A 9,686-nucleotide genomic window follows, 5' to 3' on the forward strand; every position below is an offset into this window, starting at 1 on the left:
CTTACAGGTGGTGAAGCTCCCACAGCGAGTTAATAGCACAACTAGGGCTCAGGCGCAGGGACCGTTCGCTGTCGCTGGCCCCTGTCATTGGAATTTTAATTTACTAGATGGGTGTTTTCTGTGCATTTATTATATTTAAGACGTTATGCTAGACACTTTGGACTAATCACACCAAAATGGAACTTAAAATTTAGCAGGGGCGATAAGGCATGCGCGCTCGCAGATAAGCTGCCGTTGGACAGGGACTGGAGAGGACAGGGGGGCGGGGGAGCTCCAGGGAAGCCCCGGGGGCATGGGATGCGCGCCGGGGAGAGAGCGCCTCATAGAGGACCTGCAAACAAAGGCCAGGGCGGGTCGCGCGACTGGATGCGCGGCGCCCGTGCAGCCCCGGGTGTGTGTGGTGCCGGGGGCGTGCAGACCGCAGCTCTTCTGCAAGTAGCACTGTGCAAAGTCACGTCAGCCTTGGGGACTCGTCAAGGGGAGGGATGAGACGCGTCTGCGAAGGGAAGGCTGCCAGGGCGCAAACACCACCGACATGGGGCGGAGCAAGCTGCCGTTAAGCCCCACTCTTGAAGGGCCTGAGATCAAGGAGGCATAGTTTACTTTCGAGTCAGGGCGACAGCGAGGGGACAGGAAATGCTTTTCGCAGAGGCCTGAAAGAAGCCTATTTTGACACTGAATGTGGCTTTTTCCCACTTCTTCTACGTCCAGGCCGGGTCTCCTGCAAGCATGAACTCCCAGCAGCAGAAACAGCCGTGCGCGCCGCCCCCCCAGGACTGGCAGCAGGTGAAGCAGCCCTGCCAGCTTCCACCCCAGGAACCGTGTGCCCCCAAAACCAAGGAGCCCTGCCAGCCTGTGGTTCCCGAGCCGTGTCCCCCCGCGGTGACTCCAGCGCCAGCCCCGCAAAAGACCAAGCAGAAGTGAGGGGGTCTCAGCCGCGCGCCCCAGGAGCCGAGCGCCGGCCGACGTCCTGTCCGTGGCGCGTCGCCCTCCCTCCGCGCCGTCTGAAAGCGCGTCCCAGCTGCCAGTCCGGAGCCAGGTCCCGCGGAGCCTCGGGGCCCGGGGTGGCGCAGGGGACTCCCGCTTTGCCTTGCCCATTAAATGTCTCCTGACTAGCGGCGGTGCAGCTGTCTTCTCTGGGTGCACGGCCAGGGGCACGGCCAGGGGCACGGTCGGGGCGCGAGGGACGCGGACTCGGTACCCGCGCAGCGAGCGCGTCCCCGGGCGCAGGCGGCAGCGGCCGCGCTCACCACCCGCTCGGCTCCGTGAAGACGCTACTCACAGGCCCGGGGTCCCCGAATCTCACACACACACGCAGAGGTCCCCGAATCTCACATACACACACACAGATCCTCTGAATCACACACACTCACACACACCTGCTGATTTCCTCACCCTCAGGGGTCCCTTCTTTCACTGACGCCTGCTTGAGGCCCCAATGCTGGGGCAGGAGAAAGCGGGTAGGACCCAGGGCACCTCCCCAGGAGAGGCCAGAGTGCGGGGGCCTGGTGCGGTGATCTTCATCCCCCCCATATAAACATACACGGTCATGCACAGACACAGAAGCACCCATGTACACCCTCCCCACGTACACACACATACACAGTATCTCAGAGCAGAACACAAAAGCAAACACACCCAGGACAAGTATAAGTTGGTTTCAAAAGGAAGGGGGGCTAATACAGACAAGTCAGAGAGCATAAGGCTGAGGACAGCAACCACTGGGTGTGAGACTGGGCACCAGGGACTGTGCCTCCTGGAGCCCAGCAGCTCACCCAAGTCTGCTGGGATGCTGAGTGGCCCGTACCTCCTCCAGAACCGTGCACTTGAGGGGAACGCTCTGAAGCCCACGCCCTGGACACAGAGACTTCAGGGAAATCGGGGCCTGTGTCCTGAGTCCCACCCACTGCACTGCCTAAGGCCCGGCCCTCGGGGGATGCGGGGGGGTGGGGGCGGGGGGGGGCGGCCGTGGCAGCCAGGAGGTAACAGCCTCCCCAGTCTGCCTGCTGACGGGGCTGCCTGACCACTCAATGGCTGCTCCCTATAACTGCCACTCTGAAAATTCGAGTTTCAATCTATTGGCACAAGAGCAGCACGATGAAAAAAGATGGTATAAGCCCTCTGGACAGCTTCCACATCAATTTCTAAAGCACATTCGTTTCACGCTGCGTAATAATGTTAATTTCTTCTTAATGCAATTTAGAATTTGAATCCTGATGCTATTTACTGCATTCAGCCAATATTTGCTGTTTCACAAAAGGAGAATTTGTGAATTTATGAATAATGACATAAGAATGGAACAAATTGCTGAGAAGAAAAATTTGCCAAATAAGAAGCCATTCGTTATAAACATACATTCATGCAAACAATACCCTCATTGATTAAATAGAGGATTTCTCAGTTCATACCATGAGCCCTTATCTCTCTTGCCTCCACCAGAGGCTTTCCTGAATAGAACACATGCAGCCTTAGCTACCAGCACCTATAATTCCCCCCCAGCCCCGTGGGCTGAGCCATGTTCTCTGAGCACTTAGAGATTTGAGCCCCAAAGAGCTGGTGCCTCACATGTCCACAGAGCCCATCTTGTTTTATTTTTCCAGTGTCTACCTATCCAGTGCTCAGCACCTCCCAGGGCAACCAGCCTTGGGCTCAGCACAGCCCAGAGCCAGCCAATGTGTTGTCCTAGGAAACTTCCTCCATCTAAGCTGGCTGCAGTGCCCTTCCACAATCAGGAAAAGTCTCAAAAACTCACAGTTCCAAAACACAGCAAACATAAATGGCTCTTCCATTGAGAAGATCCCATCACATACCATTCACAGCAGGTTGTAGTGGGATGTGGTGTCTCCAATAGGCTTCTTTCACTATCTCCTTGGCATGGTATCAAGGAATGCCTTTATTCCTGAGGCGGCTTCCAGGCAGCACTGCAGGAATCAGCTGAGAGCACATGACCTCCAGTCCTGCCCACCCGCCAAGCTCCTGAGTGACCCTGTGCAATTTCCTGCGAAGGTAGGAGTGTTCCTTACCTGTGCTGCACAACACACCAGCCACGAGTGGCTGCAGAGCCCTAGAAGGGTGGCTGGTGTGACTGAGGAACTGAATTTGTAAAACTGAAGTTTGATTAGTTTAAATTTGTTTTTTTCAGGTGTTTATTAATTCATTCAAAATACCAAATCCAAGTCCATTGCAAGTTAACATAAGAAAAGCTGTATTTTCCCAAACAAAAGGACTAGTTGTGAGTAGAATGGTTTGAAAAATCCCTTTAGAGTCTATGTTAGTGTGGAAGAACTGGTGTCTCCTGTCTGCTTCTGCTTTCAGTCTGTTGTGGTACATTATTTTGAAGTGTATGAAGAAAACCCAGCCTCAAACAGACATACAGTTGGGAAAAGGAGACACATTTTAATAGCTTTTTTATATAGTTATAGATATGCTTTGACATGACACCAAAACTCAGCAAATAGTTTCCTAAAGATTAGCTGCAACATGGCATCTTAAACCACATTAACTAATTGTATTTTTTATCATATTAAAATCCTCTGGTACACCCATACTATGGAATACTATTTAGCAATAAAAAAGAATGAAATATTGGTATACACAAAATCTTGAATAAACCTCAAGGAAATGATGCTGAGTGAAAAAATAAAGCCAATCTCAAAAGGATACAAATTGCATTCTTTCATTTATAACATTCATGAAATGACATACTCACAGAGATGGGAACAAATTAGTGGTTCTGACAGGGATAAGGTGGGGAAGGAGTGAGTGTGACTGTCAAAGAGCAGATGAGGGGGTCCTGAGGTGACAGTAAAGTCATGTCACTTGAGATGATAGTCACACGAAGCCACAGGTGTGATATTGCACAGAGCAAGACGCGCACACACACATGCATGCATGCACACACACACACAATGGCGCAGACACAGCTGCTGAGATCTGAGTAACCTCAAGGGATTGTAGCAGTGCCAAGTTCCTGGCTTTTACGTGCTACAGTCGTACAGGATGTTCACACTGCAGGAGGCTGGGTGAAAGTGGACAGGCAGTCCACTGGCGAAGGTAACTGTTCCGGCCTGCAAGCTTACAGATGCATTACAAGTGCCCAGAGGTGTCTCATATTGTGCCATCCTGGAACCTGGATCAAGAAAGGAAGGCGGGGTCCAATGCATGGCCCATTGCAGACATGACTGGCCAAAGAGCTAGTTCCAGAGACAGGAGAGTGTTTAAAGGTGTCTGATCCTACCCACGTGCAGGTCCAAAGCACAGCCCAGGCCACCAATGTGTGACCAGGTCAGGGAGCCAGTGGAAAAGACCCAGGTACCTCTGGAGGTGGGGCTTGCCACTAGCAGTGATGAATTCACGCTCTGGATGGAGTCAGTACCCTCAGCACAAGCGTGTTGGCAAAGAGGCCAAGTCCCTCCGGAGGGCGGCAAGTGACTTACGGCAAAGCCACTGAACGTGCTGCCCAAATGGGGGCTTGAGGACGGGGTGGAGCTGCCCATCCCAGGGGCAGGTGCTGGATAGGCCTTTGTCGGGGTGCACCAGGCATCTGGTGGGACAGAGCAGAAGGGCCCACCCAGGGAAGGAGGAAGGGGATGAGAAGGAAGTTCTGGAACCAAGGTTCACAGTCAAGAAGGAATAAGATCAGACTCACAGGAAGAGCAGGAGGCAGGTTCTCTGGAGATAAGAATCCCAGGCAGAGTGGCAGGGTGGGTGGAAGCTCCCAGGTCAGGGGCTCCTGAGAGGTGGCTTTGGTGAGGAGGAATCTGGGCCAACCCAAGGAAAGCCAATCTGAGTCCAGAGGCTGGAGCTTAGGTGTGATGGTGGCACTGGTGCTGCCCACATGGGGTGGCCGGGCAAACGCTAGCAGAGATGGGTGGGAAGCGTGCCAACAAAAACAGTGGTGAGCTCCGCTCCCCCACCCCCGCCTTCTCAGCTCAATCTGTGAGGCCCACCATCACATGGTGTGTCATTTTTCACGGGGTCATTTCTTGGCTGTCAAACCAGTTTACAGACAACCCCAAAATAGTGCGATTCTCTCTGCTTCTCTCTGTCTCATTCCTTCCTTCTCCCATCCATGAACCTGCACTGCTATCAGGGAAAGTACCAGCTGGCCACTGCCGAGCACCCACCACCAGACAGCATGTGAGGTTCAGTGCAAGTAGGGCCTGGGGCCTGGCAGGAGGAGCCTGTGGGTTGGCAGGGCTGAGGCCCCGGCTCACCAGGGGTAATGCAGAGGTGAAGCAGTGGGAAGAGAGGAAACGTTCCCATACGTGGCCATTTGAGGGTGGTTGGACTTCCCCTATCAGCCTCCCAGAAGAACCAGGAGCACCACATCCACTATGGAAATTAAAATAGCAGTATAAATCAGAACTACAGATTAGGGTCCAACTCAGAAGGATGGTTGTTTCAGGTCCCAGAAGGCCAGAACCTCCCCGGTCACCACCCAGGAATCCTGCTGGCCCTGGCACCCTCACCACAAAGGGTGAGTGTAAGGACAGGCCCAGTCAAACAATGAGTGCTCAAAAGAATGTCAAGCCAGAGATTTTCACTGGGATGAATGTAGTGTAGCCCTACAAAATCCCTCTTCCTTGTTGCAAGGTTCGCACTCTGTATAAAATGCCAGCAGGCCAGAGACGCTTCACCAACCCCAAGAAGCCTGGCAGCTCCAACTTTTCTGCACACCAGGTGAGTCTCCCCTTTAGTCTTCCTAGTATTTGCCCAACTGCATTGTATTTTGATTGGGATGTTGTGGCCATCTAGGGAATACTTAATTTTAAATGCAATGCTATTTGTGTTCATGGTGACTCTATAGAGTTCTCACTCAGCTCACAACTGTGGAACTTGGGGTCAGAAAAGGACAGTGATTTCATTGGTCCCCTGTTCAGTGAGGAGGAGGATATGGCGCTTTCAGGGACATTTTCATGACCCTTCAATCACTACTGAGAGTTCGCACTATCGAAGGCACTGCATTGGCAGCTTGGATGTTCAAATGTTTTTCTTTACTCTGTGAGCCACAGTCCATTAGAGAACAACACAGTGGACATAATTTTCAAACATACCACATGGAAGGTGATTAGTAGAGAGGGCCAGATGGGCAGTGCCGTGGCCAAATGAGGAAGGTGATTTGGGATCTGGTGGAGTCCAGGCGACGTGAGTGGACAGAATGGAAAGCCCTCCAGAAGCATGCACAGAGAGCGTGAATCGCACAAGACTGTGGGTGGAAGTGTGTGGGTCCAGGGGAGATTTGCAGGGCTTTCCCATGAGAGCACAGGCCCTCTGTGGGGCAGACACGAGAGGGGAGCCTCCAGACCTCTGCTTTACTGCTTCTCAAGTCACCAGAGACCTGGAGTTTCACATCAGCCCAGTGGCTGGCAGTTGTGCTGCATCACTAGTGCAGGTTTTCAGAATCACCAGGAGGAAAGGAAGCATAAAGAAGGACTCCACGTCCATGGAGCAGAACGAATCACGATTAAGCTTCTCCTCCTGAATGTGCCTGGAAATCACCAAGGCTCCCTTTCATCTCGATTCAGGGAAACAAAAAGGAGAGGCTCCCCCTTCTGAAGGGGCATGAGGCGAGACGTATTTGTCATTGAATTGGACATGCTTCTTCCTTGTTTTGCCAGATCACTGAGTGAGCTGCTCCACATTCAGCCCGGGCCTCCTGCCAGTGTGAGTACCCAGCGGAAGCAGCTGTGTGCGCCATGCCCCCAGGACTGGCAGCAGGTGAAGCAGCCCTGCCAGCCTCCACCCCAGGAATAGTGCGGCCCCAAAACCAAGGAACCCTGCCAGCCCACCATCCCCGAGCCATGTCCCCCAGCAGTGACTCCAGCACCAGTCCTGCAGAAGACCAAGCAGAAATGAGGGGGGTCTCAGCCACGTGCTCCAGGAGCCGAGCACCAGGTCTGAATACCATCTTCCCTTCTGCTGCATAGGCCTGTGCCTTCCCTGTGCAGATCTGTGCCTCTGCTGTATAGACCTGTGCCTTCTCCACGTTGGCCTGTGCCTCTGCTGCATAGGCCTGTGCCTTCTCTGCATAGGCCTTGTGATCAGTATGTTCTCTCGCTGAGTCGTAGCCTCCTTATTTGCATCCTAAGCATATGTGCTGTAAGGCTCTCCTTTATTACTCAGAAGAGCCTCTAAATCACACAGAAGGCCTTAGCTTTGCCAGACCTTCGATGCTCAGGGTTCACCTGAAGAGGCAATTCGCATGGGAAGAATGCGTTTTTTCTGCTCTGCCCCCGTTATACACTTTAATCCCTCCCTTGGCTATTTGTGTCATTGGCTAAATCGGCCCTTTCCTGGTTCCATCTTGAGTAGGACCTGTAGACAGAGAAGTTGGTGTAGACATCACCTGTCTGGTCCTGGAGCCGTGTTCTTCCAAGTGTGTGCGTGGTAAATAACACTTAGGGGCACCCTTAGAATGGCAATAGGCACCTGCAGTGGCTATCTCTATGGCCACCCCACAGCAGGTCTCTTCTGCCTCTGGACTCCCCATGCCTGCATCCCATGGTGCCTTCTCCAAGCCACCTGCTACTGAGTACCTGCCACTGAGTCTCCTGTTCATACCAGAAAATTTCACTCCTACATACATGAACTTCTGTTCTGGTTTTCTTCACTCATTTTACCACTCAGATACCCAACATACACAAACACATACTCCTAAGGAGACTCGCTTACTGTAAATGGCCACACACTCACACTACCATCCACAGAGGTCCCACCATCCTAGCTCAGGCCATGCTTTTTCCAGGGGTCCACTGTGTGCAGGAGGCCCATGCCTCCCCTTATGGAGTTCTTGTTCTCTAGGGACACAGCATTCTCGTCCATCACGTGCAAATACATATGCAACCACACATATACAGTACACTCCCAACAGTACCTCTCCCAAGACAACCCACAGAAACCTGTTTACCAAGAGACCAGGGAAAGGTGGGTGGTAAATGGAGAGACAAGAAGGGATACATGACCCTCGTGAGGTGACTAATCAGCCGCAGACTGGCAGAAAGTTCTGTGAGCCATAAAATGCCAGCAGTAAGGGAGAGGTATGTAGCACCTAGTACACAGCCCCTGCCTGTCAAAATAAAAAAATTGATGTCCCAGAAGGAAGATGATTAACTAAGATCAGCCAGCAACAGCTTCTGAACAACACCCAGAGCCCAGTTCTCCAGATTTCCAGCTCCTCACCCTATCCTACGGCCTAGTCTTGATTAAAAGTATGACCAGCAGGTTTGCAGTCCTCTCCAGCGGGCCTGGGGCATTAGGGACTTTTTTTAAAAATTAGTGAGGCCAACAATAAATTTCAGAAGGGCTACAGAGGTCACTGGGGAGTGAACCCCATTTCTTGACAAGCTAGATGATCCATAACCTCAAGCAGATGTGAGGCAGGTGACAGGTAGCATCTGAGTGATGTACAAGCATTCCAGAAAGAGATGACAGGAGTGAGAGTTACTTAGAAAGGTAAGACTGGAACTGTCCTGCAGGTCATGACAGGGTGACAGGGAAGTCCTGCTAAGTGGCAGGAGAGAGTGATATCACTCAAGCCTGTAAGATAAGCCTTTCAGGCAGCTTCCTGTCACTGCTGAATTCACTGGCCAAGTGTCCAGAGACAACTCCAGGGCCACTCACAGTCCAACAGCTGATTCTGAAGGGGACATGGGCTCTCCAATGCCTGGCTTTTATGAACACAGCTTGTGCAGCTTATGAAAAAGCTGGCAATGAAGAATCAAAAGGTTTAAAGACCCACCTGACTCTTGAGCCACCAATCCTATTCCTGAAATTTATTTGTAGGAATGATTCATGCATGTACACAAAGATTTTATATGCCAGGATATTCACTTCAGCATCATATCTTACAGCAAATCGTTGATAACAACTTGCATGCATAACAGTAGATAACAGCTCAATGACTATGTGGCATTTGTGTGTGGGGGTCATACATCAGTTGCTTTACAGAATGTTACAGAAGCATGGTTACTCTTACTGGAAAATGTTTAGATTATATTAATGGAAAAGCATCCCCCAAACAATATGAACCAAAAAAGGCATCTCTTAATGATGCATGCATGTGTGTGGGCTTATAGAAAAAAGTATCCTTATACTAAAGACAGCTTAAAATAACTGCGGTTATTTCTGGCTGCTTATATGTTTTGTGTTCATTTTCCTTACTTAAATAGCTTTGTTTCTCCACATTTTACATTATATAATGTTATTTGATGTCTTTTAAAACTTTTTATACTGTTATTTAAGGATCAGAAGTCAGTGAAGACGTTCCTGACTAAAGGAAAATGTATGACCCGCCCATCCGGAACATTCCTGAGGCCTGCAGCAGGCCCTACACGCAGCACAGTGGCGGGGTCCCTGCATCCTCCGACTGGCCTACACCGCCCGGGCTCAATTCTTAGTCCTCTGGAGAGGCCCGGACACTCCACCACTCACTCACACCCAGAGCCCAGGGCCCAGTCCCGCCCAGGGGCTCACAGAGGATGCCAGGCGGCTAAGCTCGGAGTTTTCCCCTTCTTGTCTCCGCCCCCTCGGCTCCTCTCCAGCTCTGGGACCAGGGGCTGGCGTTTAGAGAACAGGTACTGTTTCTGTAAGGAACGTAAAGCCCTGATGTGCCCTAATTTGGCAAACTCGGGCCCACCACCCGTTCACTCGCCAGGTAAAGAAACACACATTTCGCTTTATCCTCA

The 9,686-nt window shown here is 51.5% G+C and overlaps 1 protein-coding gene and 1 pseudogene across 1 annotated transcript; both read left to right on the forward strand.

Annotated features, from left to right (window-relative positions):
- Positions 1-711: 711 nt before the first annotated feature.
- On the forward strand, positions 712-1,115 carry LOC118920458 (cornifin-A-like). Its single transcript, XM_036901352.2, has one exon. It carries the CDS (start codon positions 730-732, stop codon positions 922-924), a length of 195 nt encoding a protein of 64 aa, XP_036757247.2. The 5' UTR covers positions 712-729; the 3' UTR covers positions 925-1,115.
- Positions 1,116-5,613: 4,498 nt separating this feature from the next.
- LOC130681697 (cornifin-A-like) lies at positions 5,614-6,858 on the forward strand (annotated as a pseudogene).
- Positions 6,859-9,686: the final 2,828 nt, after the last annotated feature.

This window comes from Manis pentadactyla, chromosome 19 (genome assembly GCF_030020395.1).
Source record: "Manis pentadactyla isolate mManPen7 chromosome 19, mManPen7.hap1, whole genome shotgun sequence".
In the NCBI taxonomy this organism is placed as follows: Eukaryota; Metazoa; Chordata; class Mammalia; order Pholidota; family Manidae; genus Manis; species Manis pentadactyla.

Coding starts and splice junctions, on each gene's coding strand:
- LOC118920458 (XM_036901352.2), top strand. CDS start 730: ATGAACTCCCAGCAGCAGAAACAGCCGTGCGCGCCGCCCCCCCAGGAC.